We start from the raw sequence: 21,075 nt of genomic DNA on the forward strand, positions 1-21,075 counted from the left end.
CCGGCCTGAGTGAGCCACAGCCCCCGAAGCAGCGATTCCTTTAACCCCGTCCTGTCTGAGCGAAGAACAGACGCCTTTGGCAGAGGCGGGGCCAAATCCAAAGCTGAGCCCGGGGAGCTGCGAGAACAAAGAAGAGAAAGGGAAATCCCTCCCAGCAGCCTCAGAAGCAGCGGATTAAAGCTCTACAATCAACTTGATGTACCTGTATTTGTGGAATACATGAAAAGACAACGAATTATCCCAAACTGAGGAAGTAGACTTTGGAGAGCAAGGTTTATGATTTTTTTCCCCTTTTCCTCTTTTTGTGAGTGTGTATGTGTATGCTTCTGTGTGAGATTTTGTCCGTATAGCTTTGCTTCCACCATTTGTCCTAGGGTTCTATCCGTCCGTTTTTTTTGTTGGTTTTTTCTTTTTAAAAAAAATTTTTTTTCTTAATAATTATTTTTTATTTTAATAACTATTTTATTTTATCTTACTTTATTTTATCTTCTTTCCTTCTTTCTTTCTTTCCTTCCTTCCCTCCTTCCTTCCTTCCTCCCTCCCTCCCACCCTCCCTCCGTTCGTTCTTTCTTTCTTTCCTACTTCTTCTCCCTTTTATTCTGAGCCATGTGGATGAAAGGCTCTTGGTGCTACAGCCAGGAGTCAATGCTGTGCCTCTGAGGTGGGAGAGCCAACTTCAGGACACTGGTCCACAAGAGACCTCCCAGCTCCACATAATATCAAACAGCAAAAATCTCCTACAGATCTCCATCTCAACACCAGCACCCAGCTTCACTCAACGACCAGCAAGCTACACGGCTGGACATCCTATGCCAAACAACTAGCAATACAGGAACACAACCCCACCCATTAGCAGAGAGGCTACCTAAAATCATAATAAGTCCACAGATACCCAAAAACACACCACCAGACGTGGACCTACCCACCAGAAAGACAAGATCCAGCCTCATCCACCAGAACACAGGCACTAGTTGCCTCCACCAGGAAGCCTACACAACCCACTGAAACAACTTCAGCCACTGGGGACAGACACCAAAAACAATGGGAACTACGAACCTGCAGCCTGCAAAAAGGAGACCCCAAACACAGTAAGATAAGCAAAATGAGAAGACAGAAAAACACACAGCAGATGAAGGAGCAAGATAAAAACCCACCAGACCTAACAAATGAAGAGGAAATAGGCAGTCTACCTGAAAAAGAATTCAGAATAATGAGAGTAAAGATGATCCAAAATCTTGGAAATAGAATAGACAAAATGCAAGAAACATTTAACAAGGACCTAGAAGAATTAAAGATGAAACAAGCAACGATGAACAACACAATAAATGAAATTAAAAATACTCCAGATGGGATCAATGGCAGAATAACTGAGGCAGAAGAACGGATAAGTGACCTGGAAGATAAAATAGTGGAAATAACTACTGCAGAGCAGAGTAAAGAAAAAAGAATGAAAAGAACTGAGGACAGTCTCAGAGACCTCTGGGACAACATTAAATGCACCAACATTCGAATTATACAGGTTCCAGAAGAGGAAGAGAAAAAGAAAGGGACTGAGAAAATATTTGAAGAGATTATAGTTGAAAACTTCCCTAATATGGGAAAGGAGATAGTCAATCAAGTCCAGGAAGCACAGAGAGTCCCATATAGGATAAATCCAAGGAGAAATACGCCAAAACACATATTAATCAAACTGTCAAAAATGAAATACAAAGAAAACATATTAAAAGCAGCAAGGGAAAAACAACAAATAACACACAAGGGAATCCCCATTAGGTTAACAGCTGATCTTTCAGCACAAACTCTGCAAGCCAGAAGGGACTGGCAAGACATATTTAAAGTGATGAAGGAGAAAAACCTGCAACCAAGATTACTCTACCCAGCAAGAATCTCATTCAGATTTGACGGAGAAATTAAAACCTTTACAGACAAGCAAAAGCTGAGACAGTTCAGCACCACCAAACCAGCTTTACATCAATGCTAAAGGAACTTCTCTAGGCAAGAAACACAAGAGAAGGAAAGGCCTACAATAACGAACCCAAAACAATTAAGAAAATGGGAATAGGAACATACATATCGATAATTACCTTAAATGTAAATGGACTAAGTGCTCCCACCAAAAGACACAGATTGGCTGAATGGATACAAAAAAAAGACCTATATATACGCTGTCTACAAGAGACCCACTTCAGACCTAGAGACACATACAGACTGAAAGTGAGGGGATGGAAAAGGATATTCCATGCAAATGGAAACCAAAAGAAAGCTGGAGTAGCAATTCTCATATCAGACAAAATAGACTTTAAAATAAAGACTATTAGAAGAGACAAAGAAGGACACTACATAATGATCAAGGGATCGATCCAAGAAGAAAATATAACAATTGTAAATATTTATGCACCCAACATAGGAGCACCTCAATACATAAGGCAAATACTAACAGCCATAAAAGCGGAAATCGACAGTAACACAATCATAGTAGGGGACTTTAACACCCCACTTTCACCAATGGACAGATCATACAAAATGAAAATAAATAAGGAAACACAAGCTTTAAATGATACATTAAACAAGATGGACTTAATTGATATTTAGGACATTCCATCCAAAAACAACAGAATACACATTTTTCTCAAGTGCTGATGGAACATTCTCCAGGATGGATCATGTCTTGGGTCACAAATCAAGCCTTGGTAAATTTAAGAAAATTGAAATTGTATCAAGTATCTTTTCCGACCACAACGCTATGAGACTAGATATCAATTACAGGAAAAGAGCTGTAAAAAATACAAACACATAGAGGCTAAACAATACACTGCTTAATAACGAAGTGATCACTGAAGAAATAAAAGAGGAAATTAAAAAATACCTAGAAACAAATGACAATGGAGGCACGATGACCCAAAACCAATGGGATGCAGAAAAAGCAGTTCTAAGAGGGAAGTTTATAGCAATACAATCCTACCTTAAGAAACAGGAAACATCTCGAATAAACAACCTAACCTTGCACCTAAAGCAATTAGAGAAAGAAGAACAAAAAAACCCCAAAGTTAGCAGAAGGAAAGAAATCATAAAAATCAGATCAGAAATAAATGAAAAAGAAATGAAGGAAATGATAGCAAAGATCAATAAAACTAAAACCTGGTTCTTTGAGAAGATAAACAAAATTGATAAACCATTAGCCAGACTCATCAAGAAAAAAAGGGAGAAGACTCAAATCAATAGAATTAGAAATGAAAAAGGAGAAGTAACAACTGACACTGCAGAAATACAAAAGATCATGAGAGATTACTACAAGCAACTCTATGCCAATAAAATAGACAACCTGGAAGAAATGGACAAATTCTTAGAAATGGACAACGTGCCAAGACTGAATCAGGAAGAAATGGAAAATATGAACAGACCAATCACAAGCACTGAAATTGAAACTGTGATTAAAAATCTTTCAACAAACAAAAGCCCAGGACCAGATGGCTTCACAGGCGACTTCTATCAAACATTTAGAGAAGAGCTAACGCCTATCCTTCTCAAACTCTTCTTAAATATAGCAGAGGGAGGAACACTCCCAAACTCATTCTACGAGGCCACCATCACCTTGATACCAAAACCAGACAAGGATGTCACAAAGAAAGAAAACTACAGGCCAATATCACTGATGAACACTGATGCAAAAATCCTCAACAAAATACTAGCAAACAGAATCCAACAGCACATTAAAAGGATCATACAAATAATCAAGTGGGGTTTATTCCAGGAATGCAAGGATTCTTTAATATATGCAAATCAATCAATGTGATAAACCATATTAACAAATTGAAGGAGAAAAACCATATGATCATCTCAATAGATGCAGAGAAAGCTTTTGACAAAATTCAACACCCATTTATGATAAAAACCCTGCAGAAAGTAGGCACAGAGGGAACTTTCCTCAACATAATAAAGGCCATATATGACAAACCCACAGCCAACGTCATCCTCAATGGTGAAAAACCGAAAGCATTTCCACTAAGATCCAGAACAAGACAACGTTGCCCACTCTCACCACTCTTATTCAACATAGTTTTGGAAGTTTTAGCCACAGCAATCAGAGAAGAAAAGGAAATAAAAGGAATCCAAATCGGAAAAGAAGAAGTAAAGCTGTCACTGTTTGCAGATGACATGATACTATACATAGAGAATCCTAAAGATGCTACCAGAAAACTACTAGAGCTAATCAATGAATTTAGTAAAGTAGCAGGATACAAAATTAATGCACAGAAATCTCTGGCATTCCTACACACTAATGATGAAACATCTGAAAGTGAAATCAAGAAAACACTCCCATTTACCATTGCAACAAAAAGAATAGAATACCTAGGAATAAACCTACCTAAGGAGACAAAACACCGGTATGCAGAAAATTATAAGACACTGATGAAAGAAATTAAAGATGATACAAACAGATGGAGAGGTATACCATGTTCTTGTATTGGAAGAATCAACATTACGAAAATGACTCTACTACCCAAAGCAATCTACAGATTCAATGCAATCCCTATCAAACAACTACTGGCATTTTTCACAGAACTAGAACAAAAAATTTCACAATTTGTATGGAAACACAAAAGACCCCGAATAGCCAAAGCAATCTTGAGAACGAAAAACGGAGCTGGAGGAATCAGGCTCCCTGACTTTAGACTATACTACAAAGCTACAGTAATCAAGACAGTATGGTACTGGCACAAAAACAGAAAGATAGATCAATGCAACAGGATAGAAAGCCCAGAGATAAACCCATGCACATATGGTCACCATATCTTTGATAAAGGAGGCAGGAATGTACAATGGAGAAAGGACAGCCTCTTCAGTAAGTGGTGCTGGGAAAACTGGACAGGCACATGTAAAAGTATGAGATTAGATCACTCCCTAACACCACACACAAAAATAAGCTCAAAATGGATTAAAGACCTAAATGTAAGGCCAGAAACTATCAAACTCTTAGAGGAAAACATAGGCAGAACACTCTACGACATAAATCACAGCAATATACTTTTTGACCCACCTCCTAGAGAAATGGAAATAAGAACAAAAACAAATGGGACCTAATGAAACTTCAAAGCTTTTGGACAGCGAAGGAAACCATAAACAAGACCAAAAGACAACCCTCAGAATGAGAGAAAATATTTGCAAATGAAGCAACTGACAAAGGATTAATCTCCAAAATTTATAAGCAGTTCACACAGCTCAATAACAAAAAAACAAACAACCCAATCCAAAAATGGGCAGAAGACCTAAATAGACATTTCTCCAAAGAAGATATACAGATTGCCAACAAACACATGAAAGAATGCTCAACATCACTAATCATTAGAGAAATTCAAATCAAAACTACAATGAGATACCATCTCACACCAGTCAGAATGGTCATCATCAAAAAATCTAGAAACAATAAATGCTGGAGAGGGTGTGGAGGAAGGGGAACACTCTTGCACTGCTGGTGGGAATGTGAATTGGTACAGCCACTATGGAGAACAGTATGGAGGTTCCTTAAAAAACTACAAATAGAACAACCATATGACCCAGCAATCCCACTACTGGGCATATACCCTGAGAAAACCATCATTCAAAAAGAGTCATGTACCAAAATGTTCATTGCAGCTCTATTTACAATAGCCTGGAGATGGAAGCAACCTAAGTGTCCATCATCGGATGAATGGATAAAGAAGATGTGGCACATATGTACAATGGAATAATACTCAGCCATCAAAAGAAAGGAAATTGAGCTATTTGTAATGAGGTGGATGGACCTAGAGTCTGTCATATAGAGTGAAGTAAGTCAGAAAGAGAAAGACAAATACTGTATGCTAACACATATATATGGAATTTAAGAATAGAAAAATGTCATGAAGAACCTAGGTGTAAGACAGCAATATAGACACAGACCTACTAGAGAATGGACTTGAGGATATGGCGAGGGGGAAGGGTAAGCTGTGACAAAGCGAGAGAGTGGCGTGGACATATATACACTACCAAACGTAAAATAGATAGCTAGTGGGAAGCAGCCGCATAGCACAGGGAGATCAGCTCGGTGCTTTGTGACCACCTAGAGGGGTGGGATAGGGAGGGTGGGAGGGAGGGCGACGCAAGAGGGAAGAGATATGGGAACATATGTATATGTATGACTGATTCACTTTGTTATAAAGCAGAAACTAACACACCATTGTAAAGCAATTATACTCCAATAAAGATGTAAAAAAAAAAAAAAGATTTAAGCTACAAGGATATATTGGACAGCAGAGGGAAGTATAGCCATTATTTTATGACAACTTCAAATAGAGTATAATCTATAAAAATATTGAATCACGATGCTGTACACCTGTAACAAATAAAATATTGTATATCAACTATCCTTCAAATTAAAAAAACAAAAACAAAACTCCTCCTCCACACAGGGATCTGATGCCAGCCAGCTTGCATAGATTCAAAATGTACTACGGGCTTTCCTGGTGGCGTAGTGGTTGAGAGTCCGCCTGCCGATGCATGAGACACGGGTTAATGCGCCGGTCCAAGAAGATCCCACATGCCGCAGAGCAGCTAGGCCCGTGAGCCATGGCCACTGAGCCTGCGTGTCCGGAGCCTGTGCTCCGCAACGGGAGAGGCCACAACGGTGAGAGGCCCGTGTACCGCAAAAAAAAAACCAAAACAGAAAAATAACAAAATATACTACAGCATTCTAAAAGGTATCTTACGGCTACATTTTGGAAGACTTTGGATCCCATCACATCTTTATGCCAACAGCAAATCCATCCTGATGAAATATTTTATTCACTGCAATATTTTTGTTTTATGTTTTACCTTCAACTTCTTTTTCATTTCTGATGTTTCTTGCATCTTCTTATACTCTTTTATCTCTGTGGCCTGAATGGCAGTCTTTGATTTCAAGATCCAGTTCAACAGCTCAGCACTTATAGCATCAAACCTGATTTGAAATTCAGATGTTACCAAATGTCAGTCATTTTCTTCTATTGTTTCACTTGGCTCAAGAAAGAGGTATGTGTTTTTAAGCACTCATCAAAAATAAAGGCAACTGAGAAATACAGTAACTATACAAAATAAGATCATACATTTACAATTAAAAGTATGAAAAACAGGAACAAAATCGTAGTGTCAATGAATAAAGAAAATAATTAAATAAAAATTTTAAACATTATAAGAAACCACTTATACTTTCGTAAACCCTTTGTAGATCATGAAAAACATATTTGGTTAGATAACAGCAGAAAAGAACAAGTACAGACATTCCTAAGTTAATGCCTTGTTTAATTCAACATGTAGTTACTGAGTCTCCTATATGCCAGGCACTGGACTGGGCTCTTAATATGAAGGTAAACCAACACAATCCCAGGAATTCACAGGATGCCTCCTAAGCCAATGGGGAGGGAATGGCTTCCTGGGGAACAACAGCATTGTGCCCGGGAGTTTTCCGCATAAAAGGAGAACAAAGAAAGGGAGGAACACACTTTGCACACTATAAGTAGTTAGGTGTGGCTGGAATAGCAAGCACTAGTCGGGGGGAACAATTGACAGTGTGGCAGGGAGCCACAGGGACCAGTGACTGGAAAGCCCTGCAGGATAGATTAAGGAGTTGGACCTTACCCAAAAGACAGCTGAGAGCCAGTGAGGGGCTTAAAGCATGGGACGGACATGATTATATTTACCCTTTTGTGTTCACTGAGGAGAAAGAATAAAGAGAGGCAAGTCCAGAGAACAGGCTGTGGTAGTATTGGAAGCCGAACCAAATGACAGTGGAAAGGAGAAAAGGGGACAGACTTTAGAGGTGCTGAGAAAGTCGGTCAAAACCAGTGAGGAGGAACAAGAAGAGGAACAGTCAGTGGTTGCTGGCCATATGCCAGGCCCTTCTCTAAATGGTTTATGTGCATTATTAAGTCAAGGAAGCCTCACAACGACCCTGTGAGTATACACTGTTATTATCCTTTCTAGTGATGCAGGAATTGAGCTCGCAGAGGTTTCAAATAACTACTCCAGGCAGCAAAGCTAACAAAAGGTAGAGCTGGGATTCAAGCTGAGGAGTCTGTCCTCTTATCCAGGGCTTTGCCCCAGGGTTTCTCAAAGCAAGATCTGGGTATTTTCAGAGACTTTCAGGTAAGCACAGCTTGTCCTTGCTGATTCTTTGGGGAAACTTGGCTCAAAGTGTTTCTAGTGAATTATGAATATTTGTCTTCGCATCAAGATAAATTTTCTGGTACTTTGAATGGGATGTTGTGACACTCTAGGTAAATAACCAGGGGTCACAGGATCACTCCAGCAATGGCACACGCCTCCTGTCATCTTAAGAGCCGGTTTCTATTTAATCTTTCAGAGAAGAGGAGTAGAAACCAAAGATCATATGTTTTCAATGACCTTTTGGAGACTTACTCCACCTCTGCCCTCAATATGAGAAGGTGCAATGTGAACGCCTTAGAGGCCCAGTGATCTCAGCTCATGTTAACAGAAATGTATCTAGATTATAGGAAATGACTGTCCCTGTGGTGACTGAAAAAACAAACCAAAAAAAAACCAGCCACTAGCAGCACCAGGGAAGAGAAGGGGAAATAAACCATCATTTTTGAGGCATGTATTACAAGCTGTGCTAAGCAGTTATTCAAGGTTCACATCTGCTCGGACAGCCCATTTTAAGACAAGCTAATAGTGGTTTCTCCATCAGACTAAAAACATTAAAGGATCTGGAAACCATGTCACATTAGGATGCTTAAGAATACTTAGACTTTAGGACAATGTAAATTAGAATATGAAACCTATCCTTAAATTCTGAAGAGGTACCATATTGAAGGGGGGTGATGTAGCTCTATATCACTCCAAGATGCAAAACTAGCACACATGAATAGACTTAGAGGGGCCAACTTCGGGCAAAATTTCTAATAATGAAACTTCACTGCCATCTATTATAATGAACTGGATGTACCCAAGCCTCCATTTGTCCAGGAATGAACTGAAGGCATTTCTGCATCAATCAAATCATGGATGAAAGACTGTGGAATTCACAACTAGTTGCCCACCCAAGAGACACCTCCCTCCCCACACTTCTTCCTTGCTGCCCCAGTACCCCAGAACACAACCATAGAGACTGAAAAGGCAGGACAGTGTCAACCTCCCAGGAATCCAGGGTGTGGGCAAGTGACTGAGTCCTGGCCACTGAGACCAGGGTGCGGGAGTTAGCTGATATCTTCCAGGAAAGGTTTTTCTCCAAATAAGGAAAAACTGCTCTACCTGCCTATAAAGCAGGTTATACAAGGATGTTATGCCCAGTGCTACAGCAGCATCTTGGGACCATGAGAAAACAAGGGAAAAGCCAACATGCTGAAGAGGGCAGAGACAAGGTGCCAGGATGCTGACCCACACCATCCCATTAAAACTGCCCCACCTCCGGACTTCTTGTAACATGAGATAATCAGTGACCTCATCGTTTAAGTCACTTTGGGTACAGTATTCTGTTTCTTGCAGCAGAATTCACCCTATATAACATGGTCGTGTTTAAGATCTTATAGTTATGCACTGTGATATTGTAATTTATAGTAAGAAATGTATACTTGGTCTTTGTCCCTATTTCTGGCATAGTGTTCCCCAAACCCTTGGAATTTCCAGTGATGAGAGCAACAAAGGTGTCCTTTGTTATGTTAGTGAGATGACTTTTGGATCCCACCTAAAAAGGTGGGCTGGTTGTCAGAAGACCCAACCCTGTGATTAGAGGGTTGGAACTTTCGGTCTCACCCCCCTGACTTCAGGGGAGAGGAGAGGGGATGGAGGTTGAATCAATCACCAAAGGTCAATGATTTAATCCATCATGACTATGTAACGAAGCCTCCCTAAAAACCCAAAAGGATGGGGTCCAGAGAGCTTCGGGTTGGTGAGCACATGGATATTCAGAGAGAGTGGGGCACCTGGAGAGGGCACGGGAGCTCCGCACCCTTTCCCTATGACTTGCCCTGTGCATCTCTTCAGTCTGGCTGTTCCTGGGTGGCATTCCTTTTATAATAAACAGATAATCTATTAAGTAAAATGCTTCTCTGAGTTCTATAAGCTGCTCTAGCAAATTAACTGAACCAGAGGAGGTGGTGTTAGAAACCTCTGAATTATAACCAGTTGGTCAGAATATAGGTAACAACCTGGATTTGCGACTAGCGTCTCAAGTCCAAGGAGGAGGCCGTGGAAACCTCCAACCTGTAGCCAGTAGGTAAGAAACAGGGAAGAGAAGGGGAATTTTATGCCTTGTTTAATTCAACATGTAACCTGGTAACCTGGGCTTGTAAGTGGCATCTGGTCTGGGGCAGGGGAGGAGGAAGAGAAAGCAGTCTTGTAGGACTAAACCTGTGAGTCAGAATTGGTACCAGAACCTATTTATGCGCCCTAGTCTTTTACAACCTTCCCAGCTTCCAATGCACAGTCAGCACTGGAGAGACACCCTGCCAGATACACTGACAGAATATAAACACTCAGGAAATGAAAGGTCTATGGTGATATCAACATCAGAAGCATCTCCCTCATCTGCTACCTTGGCTCCAGAAGTCAAAGTTCCACAGCCGCTGCTTGCAACTCAGAGGTCCGGTGGTCCTGCAAGGAGATGCTCTTAGGAGGCAGGAACACAGCCTTATTATCAAAATGAAGGTCATCAGATAAAATTACAATCCTGCTTTGTCTAACAAAAGCTAAGCTGGGGAAATCATATCATTTTTATTCAGGCAAAAATAACAGCCCATTTACCCAAGCACTGGGATTCTACTGTCAAAGGGCAAGAATGATAGCACTACTCAAGGGCTGCTCTGAGACTACCTGCTCCAGTGCCTGTGAGGAACAGTACCTCGCCCACAGGAGAGCTCTACAGAGGATCTGACACTAGTAAAAGTTCACTATACGCCAGCCATGGTTATTCCTCCTATAAGAATCCTGCATTTCTTTTGAGTCAGAAATGAAAAGATATTTTACCAAAGATGGATTTTAAAGCAAAACACGAAGAATCTATTAATAAATATGACAAAGGAATTAACAAAGAAAGAAGACATGAAAAAAGAAAAGAAGGGGGAAAAGGAAGAAAAGGAGACTAAAAATGAATTACTTCCCTGAAGTACATTTTTTTAAAGGTGAGAAGAGAAGGAGAGTCACAAAGAATAAGGAGATGGATCTAAAGCAAAACTGTAGGAACTGTGATAGAGAAAGAAAGAATAAATGAGGGATCATGGACAATCATATCCACCCAAGGTAACTGATGGGAAAGGAAGAAGGGTTCTGTCACACAGTTCTCCCAATTGAACCCAAGATAAATAAAATCATCCAGATGATTTAGATGCTTAGCAGTGTAAAGTGAAATACTCAGAAGACTCAGAGGTAGTGAGTGGTTCGGTAGTTGAATTTCCATTACAATAATTATGTCTAAATTTGCATATGATTAGTGATCAGTACAAAATAAGTTCTGAGTACAAAATACATTATGTGCGGGATTGGGTTTGGAAAATAGTCTCTATCTGTTCTCACCTTTTCTTAGTTTCCAGATCCACAGGGATCTGTCTCTTCTTTGGGGGAGGAGGAGGAGGCAGCTCTTGTTTAGACCTTTTTGTAGTTACTTGTTCTCTTAGGCGAACCGTCTCCAAAAGATCCTTCTGAGGAATCTGGGACATTCCCAGCTTTGCGACAGCCTGAGTCACCTGAAATAAAAATCATCCAGTTTTAATGTTTTATAACAGCTTTATTGGGATATAATTCACATGCCATAAAATTCTCCCCTTGGAAATGTACGGTCCAATGGTTATTAATATATTCAGAGTTGTGCAACCATGCCCACTTTCTAATTCCAGAATAGTTTTATCATTTCAAAACGAAACCCTAAAGTCTCTGTCACAATTACTCAACTCTGTTATTGTGACAGGAAAAAAGCCGTAGACGATATGTATTGATAAATTAATGGGCATGCCTCTGTTCCAATAAAACTTTATTCACAAATACAAGGAGCTGATTAGATTTAGTCCACAAGACCTGTAGTTTGCACACCCCTGCTCCAGACCTCAGGAACGACTACTTATCAATAACGTACAGCAATGTATTCAAATGTATATACTGATCTTGTATCCTGCAAGCTTGTTGCATGTTTATCAGTCTAATGTGTGTGTGTGTGTGTGTGTGTGTGTATGGATTCCTTAGGATTTTCTATATAAAAGGTTATATCATGTGAGTACAGAGATAGTTTTATTTTTTTCCAATTCACATGAGTTTTATTTCTTTTTAATGCCTAATCATCCTGTCTAGAAACTCTAGTACAAGGACATCTTTGTCCTGTTCCTTGCATGAGGGAGAAAGTATTCAGTCTTTCATCACTGAGTGTGATGTTGGTCTTTGGTTTTTATGTAGAAGCTCTTTATTAGGTTGAGAAAGCTCCCATCTATTTCCAGTTTGGTGTGTGTTTTTACCATAAAAGGGTGTTGAATTCTGTCAAATGCCTTTTTTATATTTAGATGATCACATGTTTTTGTCTTTTATTCTATTGATATGGTGTAATGCATTGATTGATATTTCAATCTTCCCTTCTAGGGATAACTCCCACTTGGTCACTACATATTATTCTTTTTATATGTTATTGGATTTGATTTTCTAGTATTTACTTGGGAATTTTCACATCTATGTTCATAAGAGATATTTATACAAAATTTTCTTTGCTTGTGATATCTTTGTTTTGACATAGGAGAATACACATTTCCTAAAATTATTTGGGAAATGTCCTCCCCACCTTTACTTTCTGGAAAAATATGTAAAAGATGATGGTGATGATGACAATGATTTTATTCCAATAAGGTTGGTAGTGATATCATCTCGTATTTCTGATTTGAGAAATTTGCGTCCTCTCTTTTGTGCTTAGTTGGTGTGGCTAAAGTTTTGTCAATTTTGTTCATTTTTCCAATGAATCAAATTTTGGTTTTATTTAATTTCTCAATTGTCTTTCCATTCTCTTCGTTAGATATTTGTACTCTAATATTTGTTATTCTCTTTCTTCTACTTGGTTTACTCTTTTTTCTAGTTCTTAATGGAGAAGTTTAGGATGTTGATATAACTTTTTTAACATAGGCATGTAAAGCTATCAATTTCATTCTGAACACTACTTTCACTGAATTCATGAGTTTTGGTATGTTTTGTTTTTATTAATCTCAAATAATTTTCTAATTGTCCTTTTGATTTCTTCTTTTACTTCTTGGTTCTTTATAAGTGTGGTTCCTAAATCTCCTTCCTTTTTTTTTTTTTTTTTTGTGGTACCCGGGCTTCTCACTGCTGTGGCCTCTCCTGTTGCGGAGCACAGGCTCCGGACGCGCAGGCTCAGCAGCCATGGCTCACAGGCCCAGCCACTCCACAGTATGTGGGATCTTCCCAGACCGGGGCACAAACCCGTGTCCCCTGCATCGGCAGGCGGACTCTCAACCACCGCGCCACCAGGGAAGCCCTCTAAATCTCCTTCCTTTATTGATATCTAAATAAATTATATTATCTTCAGAGAACAAAAAAAAAAAGAAACCCTGTGCCCAAAACAGTCACTCCCCATCTTCCTCTCCCTCTTGGCCCCTGTCTCTCTGGGTTTGCCTATTCTGGATACTTCATATAGATAGAATTATAGTGCATTAAGCTTGTGACTGGCTACTTTTACTCAGCACAGTGTTTTCAGGGTTCATCCATGCTGTATCATGTATCAGTACTTCATTTTATTATTGCCTAATAATTGCATGGATATACCACATTTTGTTTATCCATCCATCTATTGATGGATATTATCAGTTGTTTCACTTTTTGGCTATTATGAATAATGCTGCTATGAAAATTCAGGTACAAACCAAAGTGTTAATATTGTTCAATTTGTTAAAATATTCTTTAAATTAATAAGATTATTTAAGATTTAAAGATCATTTAATGGATTCATGTCTAAGTGTTATCAGTTACTAAGGGTTGAATGACTGGATATCAGTAAGTTTTTTGAAGGTCTACTAAAATTTACTTTAGAAAACTAAAGAAGACATTCACATGTCAATTTTTCAATTTTATAGTAAACCAGGTATAAAAAACCAACTTTTTAGTTTAGCTACTACTTTTATTTCACCAAAACTAAAACAAACCTGAACATATAATTTCCACTTAATGGCACAACACATTACCCAAAGCAAAAGGTACCTGGTTGGAGGAATCTTCTAGTCTCTGAACCAAGGAATCCCATCTCTGAGTCAGTTCCTCTGAGTCGCTATTGATCTTCTTGGATGCCTTAGGATTATCAAGTAACTGACCCACATCCTGGCCAATCTCACTCAGTTGATCCAACGCTTGACGCTTCATTTCCATGTCTTCCTTCAAAATCTAGTATTTCAGATACTTATTAGATGACTCCCTTTTAACAGGACTTTATCTTCCTGTTCCCCAGTCAGGAAATGTAAACATGTATATTTTATTATAAAATTCACCTGCCTTGCAATTAATTCCCTAAAGCTAAAAGATAAGACTCCTGGTTCTAGATCATTACATGGCAGCATTCCAGAGTTAGGTAATGAGTCTATTCACTAACTTGTATTAACCGTTGATATAAAACAGTAAGATATCACAGGCTTAAAGACAGATGCTGACAATGACATCACTTACAGCCAGTCGCCGAACACTGACACTGAGTTCCTTTTGGTCTTTGAAGTTGCTCGTCTGGACTTTATTTAAAGCCTCTCCTTTTTCAGTTAACCATGCTTTCAACAAGCACTACAAAGAATAATAAAAGTTAGAAATATATTTAGGGAATCATTTGGTAATTCAATTCAATCAAGTTCCAGAATCTCCAATTTTTATGTTACTAGAAGCTTATCCACATCTGGGATAAGAAGGCCTTCAAACACCTAAGCCTGAGGCATAAATGACCCAGGAAGGCATCTTTAAGATATTACCCTTCTCAGATTTGCAACAGATCCACCTGAAATTAGCCCCACTCCTGGATAACTAAACCTAATTCTCAGGGAAGTAGGTGGGTCTAAAAGGCTAAATCCAGCTATCCAAGTCTCCAAAAGAATCACTTTATAACTCTCTAGATGCAGAGGGAAGGTCAGAGATTTTCTTGTCTCAGCCCCTCATTTTAAGGAAGAAACAGAGAGAAGCCAAATTATATGTCCAAGATCTCTTGGCTTGTTAACTGCAGAGACAGGTCAAAGACCCACACTCCGAAGCCAATGGTTTTTTCATGCATCTTGCAGGACAACCACACTAATGCTCCAGATTTGACAGCAATTATGACTAGAGGACGAAGTTTGAGGACAGTCCAAAGTCAATATAAAGATCTTTAAACTTCATTGGCCAGTGATGCATGTCTTTTAGGCAGAAGATACTTAGTAAAGTAGGGAGATAAACATGAAGGAGGAGTCAAAACAACAAAAATGGCTGCATTGGGATAATTTTTCCCAAAATGTAGTATTTACCACAGAAACCTTTTTCTAGAGTTGAGGGGGGACATTCTTGGTTCTGTGTTTGGAATCAACTCTTTCTCTAGTTGTTTTATTTATCAGTTTATTTAACAACCATTCTCTGCCTTTATATTCCACCAAAAAAAGGAGAAAGATTAGAAAATACAAGACAAACATGGATCCTGTCCTCAATGTAGTAAGAGTGATAAGATACGCACAAAAATAACTGTGCCACCAGTTAGAAAGTGCAGACACCACAAAGGGATTGCTTACAGTTCTGAAACAGTGGGGAGGGGAGGGAGCTTATAGGGGACTTCATGGTCCTAGATGGATAAGTCACTGGCAAAGCCCACTGGGATACCGGGAAAAATAAGGCGGAATCTAGGTGGTAAGTTCTCACCTCCTCTTTTGTGCTTAGTCTAGTTTCACTTGCCTGTAGGCAGCCATGTGCAGAGTCCTTGCACCTAACAAGGTGGACTGGTTCCCAGAGGAGACCCACCATGCCCAACATCTCAGCTCGGCAGCCGGTGTGCAGGAGTGCCGGGCATGACACCTCAGTCCAAGATGGCGGCAGCAGGCCATGTGCAGAGAGGCTGCGCCCGGCACTGTAATCTGGAGCCATGAGCAACACACCTGCACCAGACCCGCGAGAACTCCACCCCCTCCCCGCCAAGAAGAACCCTCTAAAGAAGCCCCGCCGATGACTGGTGGGGAGAGTGTGGACTCTAGGGCGCAAGCTCACTCCTCTACATTCTTTCCTCGAAGAATAAAACTTTCGGACTTTCCTGGTGGCGCAGGAATCCGCCTGCCAATGCAGGGGCCACGGGTTCGAGCCCTGGTCCGGGAAGACCCCACATGCCGTGGAGCAGCTAAGCCCGTGCGCCACAACTACTGAGCCTGCGCTCTAGAGCCCGCGAGCCACAACTATGGAGACCACGTGCCATAACTACTGAAGCCCGCATGTCTAGAGCCCATGCCCCGCAACAAGAGAAGCCACTGCAATGAGAAGCCTGCGCACTGCAACAAAGAGTAGCCCCTGCTCGCCGCAACTAGAGAAAGCCTGCATGCAGCAACGAAGACCCAACGCAGCCAAAAATAAATAAAATTAAAAAAAAAAAAAGAATAAAACTCTCCTTTGCTTCTGAACCAAACCAGGTTTCATTCTATTGGCTCGAGCATCACTGGGCAAGAGGGCCCTTGTAGGAGCCGGACTCGAAAGGGTTGGTAACAGGTGGGGAGAACTTAAAACTAAAGAGATGGGTAAAAAGGCATTCCGAGGAAGATGCCACACTTAAAAACACAGAGGCTAGAAAACCAGTTCGCTCTTCCAAAACCATGAAAACAATACAACACAACCCATAAGCAAACTATCATGCACCATATGCACTGGGAATAGAGAAGTGAAAAAGAACCAGCTCTACTCTCGTGGCCTTGACAGTCTAGGAATGGGCTACAAACTGGGAATTCAGGATTTGAGCACTGGGTACATGGAAGGACTGAGGGAAAGTTAAGTTTGGAAAGGTAGGTTAAAGTCAATCACAGAATACCTTGCTTGCCACACTTGGCTTATGCTGCAGAAATTTTGAACTAATTCTCAGAGCCCATTTCTATCTTAAAGCCTCTGCAACTGAGTGAACGATAATCCCTTGAAAGATTTTCTAATTCAGACACAGTTGATTGGTCTCATTCTCTTTAACAGCAAATTATCAATTAAGTGCCAGTGTTGGCTTCAGTTCTACATTTTAACACGATTTCTCCTTCCATATCACTAACAGAAGGCCATTCAAAGGTCATTTTTAAACCTACGGTAATAAATGGCCAAAATCCCAGCCACCCTCTATTTTTAAATACTTTTAATTACCAAATTTTGATTCTTTCCAAATTTTAAATTATTTTACTTAGATGAGTAACACAGTGTTCCCTAGCAATCAATGTCTCCCACAATCATTAATGAAGTAAAATTTTAATTATTCTACGTGACTCATTGGCCTGAATAAAAGGGACTAAGTAAATTTAAATCTTTGTAAAGTGAAATGTAAATATTTCAGAAATCAGAATCAGGTCCATTATGTGATTCTTAATAGGACAATTCTGGTCTTGGGGGCAGGTGGCAGTAACTTACAACTTCACTGGGGCAAATTCTGCAACCTGCTTTTTAAGATGTTCTCTCTGCCACCATATTTAGTAAATCACAAAACATCATACATCTGTTTTTATTCCGTGAAAAGAATATAGCCGCTTTTTGTGGATGGAAATGAAATGCATTTAAAAGACTCACAATGGACACTGAGAAGTGGGAACAGAGTATCTGCTTATTTTCTACACCACAATTCTTTGGCACTTTGAGGAAAAGTCTTGCTTATTTGTATTCTGTTTTGACAGTTGCTTTTCTGGAAGGATGAAGATGGGCAAAGGGCCACCACTCAGACTGAAAACTTGAAGTGGCAGCTTTGCTCAAAAGGTTCATTTTCTATGTTTATCCTTACTGAAAAAAAAATTAACTAAGTGTTCAGTCAATGGTGTTGCTAAATAATATTTTCTTATTAATTTCAGTAGTTATCCTGATTAAAAATCACGAAAAATTCTTGTGGTTTAAAGTTCACAAAGTATTGAATGGATTCATTTATCATTATGTACTGAGCACAAACCATACGCTAGGCTGTATGGATACAAGTTCAAATACATTACCCAACACGAATGCAGTAAAAATTATGTCAAGCAAATCCTAAAAGTAGCATATCTAAATACTAATATTCTCAGTAATGAACAAAGTCAAATTATTATTACAATGGAGCTAATATATAATGCAATCTCTATGATAAACTGCATGATAAAATGGATACAAAGCTGACTTTTAACATAATAAACATTTATAAATTTTCCTTTTGAAGAAAAATAAACAAGACTTTATTCTAATGCCATAATTAATGATGGGTTTACTTTTCACCACTTATTTTGCCCATTATGGATAACAGCTTCATACCTGTTCTTCCAGTAATTCCTGCCACAGAATGTTGATTTCCTGTAACCTGTTCCAACGTTCTTCAGTCCATCGGCACACGGCTGTCCAACGTTCACCAAGTTTCTAGAAAAGGAAGAAACCATCCTTTGTCAACAAAGCCTTAAGAGATAATTAACACAATCCTTAAAGAAATTCTTGACATCCATCGTAGTCCATTACGAAGTAGCAATTTATGAAAAATATCTTTATGAAAGTTGCTTTAAGTAATACAGATGAATCCTATAAATTTATAGATGAGAAAAACTAATTTCCATAGAATTTAATTATTTCACACTACATAGCTAGAAAGTGGCACAATTAGAACTCCATCCTGTAACTTTTGACCCCAAATTCCCGCTCTTTTCCATTTTATTGTGGTTTTTATATGAGAGTTTGACAGTTTCACATATACCTTCGAAATAAAGCAAACATCTATTTTCGGTGCTTCCATTTTCTTCAGGCTATAATTATCTTTAAGACAAAATTCAGTGCATCAATTGTTTCTTAACCACCTTTTACGTGCCAAGACAATTTTCATCTGTAGTACCAAAATTATGAAAAAAAAATTTAATTTATAAAAACTATGTTTTGAATGAGAGAATTTCTGTGAAAAAATACTTAATTGATTTGTTCTGTTTACATTGCATGATCCATAGAAAATTCCACAAAACTTAGCAACAGAATATTACAAGTATTAGCAAAACTAACTAAATAAATTTGATTAGTTTAAAAAAATCGATCTTCATGATGACTTTCCCAAAAAATTATTTTATTACCGCTTTATAAATAATGATTAACAAACTGTAAATTTTATTTCTTCATTACTTACTTGGGAGCAATAATTATTTAATTAATATTATCTTATTTCAATACTTAATACCAGAGTAAGCTTTGCATAGCTCAAAGGGTAGAGAACGCAGAGCCAGAAGACAGGTCTGTTGTCTCAGCATGAAAACTCATTGCCTACTTAAACCTCTGAATTTCCTCACTATTAAATAGGCAAGACATAAATGCCTACCTCTCAGATTACTATAATAACTAAATACTACTGCACCAAAGGCTCAAAACCACTGGCTAATTTTAAATGATACAAAAGAAAAAGAATTTCATATGATAATTTATAGTCTGAAAGTTACTGAAAATCATCAGCTGGCAACATTATATCAGATAATCCAAGTATTGTTTAAGTAAAATACCCTTGAACAACAGGGGTTTGAGCTGCGGGTCCACTCATACGTGGATTGTTTTCAATAAATACACTGGAAAAAATTTTGGAGATTTGTGACAATTTGAAATAAAGACAAAGCACATAACCTAGGGATATCGAAAAAATTAAGAAAAAGTTAGGTATTCATGAATGCATAAAACATCTGTAGATATGCATATAACACAAAATATTGGGTTGGCCGAAAAGTTCGTTCGGTTGATAAATACGTTGTTCAATAAAGTTCTTGGTGAAAATGAAAAGTGTGTCTTTTATTTTTCCTTAAAACTGAACGAACTTTTTGGCCAACCCAAATATGTCCTAATGGACTGTTTGTTACCAGTAACACCTCCAGTCAACAATAGGCTATTGGTAGTTAAGTTTTGGGGAAGTAAAAAGTTATACTTGGATTTTCAACCGCTTGAGAGGTCAGTGCCCCTAACCCCAAGTTTTTAAGGGTTAACTGTCAACCAAAAACTCTCTTTATAAAGACTTGGAAAGATACACTATAGTCACTGAGCAAAAAGAAGCAAGGTTCGCAGAACTGGGGTTGACATTCACACATTGATCGACCAAAGAAACAGGGATATTAAATCCCACATGGCTGAAATTCTCAAACTTTACATTTCTTTACATATTCACTGGGCCCCACTCCCAGGGACTTAGGTCTGCGTAGAGCCCAGAAATATGCATCTTAACAAGTGATTCTGAGCAAGAAGTCTGTGGACCACTTGTTGAGATCAGTTCTTATGCTTCCACAACTTATTCATATGCCCAAGGCAGCTGTGGACCACAAGCGGCCCCAACCATTCCCCAAGGGCTGAAGTAAAGGAATGATACCTAGGTTCTCCTGTAAACCCGCATGCTGTGGAATCCCAACTGGGAAGTACAACCTAAAGAAGATTGTTCTACGATTCTAAATAAACAGTGAGACTGAACAGGAAGAATAGGGGCAATGTGCAACTGGGGCTCAGACCACAGGTCCCTTGGGACGATCCTACTTTACAGGGTCTTACCTGTAATTGATCTTCCAGAATAGCTGTAGCACTCTCACCACTGTTTTCATCAACAATCACCACCATGTGAGTTAGGGAATTTACCTTCACCTGTTCAGCCTCAAGATCATTTTGCAAACTCTAGAGAAAAAATTAAGATAAACCATTATGTCTACTCTTTCCCATTTACCTATTTAAAATCCACTCAGTTGTCAATAGTAATTAAGGACATTTAATGAGGCATTGTGTTTAAATCTCCAATCATTAGCCTAAGTGTTCTACTAATGAAACAAACCCATTATACATCTTTACATTTCATTATGAACCAAAGCAGTTTGAAAGTGCAATGTCATAACAGATTGCAAATGGGATGTCATCACTTTTATTATTTTTATTCCAAGTTTTGGCCAAAAGAAAAAAGGT

At 38.9% G+C, this 21,075-nt stretch overlaps 1 protein-coding gene across 13 annotated transcripts in view; it reads right to left on the reverse strand.

The window, feature by feature from the left end:
- Positions 1-21,075, reverse strand: part of UTRN (utrophin) — a 506,668-nt gene that overhangs the window by 358,474 nt on the left and 127,119 nt on the right. For all 13 annotated transcript variants that reach the window (XM_027084340.1, XM_027084307.1, XM_027084323.1 and 10 more), the window contains 6 exons: positions 20,674-20,793; positions 18,436-18,537; positions 14,653-14,760; positions 14,194-14,373; positions 11,524-11,693; positions 6,832-6,955 (listed from right to left, as the gene is read on the reverse strand). In XM_027084340.1, coding sequence (XP_026940141.1) covers positions 6,832-6,955; positions 11,524-11,693; positions 14,194-14,373; positions 14,653-14,760; positions 18,436-18,537; positions 20,674-20,793 — 804 coding nt within the window. The remainder of the gene's footprint in view (positions 1-6,831; positions 6,956-11,523; positions 11,694-14,193; positions 14,374-14,652; positions 14,761-18,435; positions 18,538-20,673; positions 20,794-21,075) is intronic.

Source organism: Aethalodelphis obliquidens, unplaced genomic scaffold (genome assembly GCF_003676395.1).
Source record: "Aethalodelphis obliquidens isolate GAN/ISIS:26980383/991018 unplaced genomic scaffold, ASM367639v1 scaffold3, whole genome shotgun sequence".
Lineage (NCBI taxonomy): Eukaryota > Metazoa > Chordata > Mammalia > Artiodactyla > Delphinidae > Aethalodelphis > Aethalodelphis obliquidens.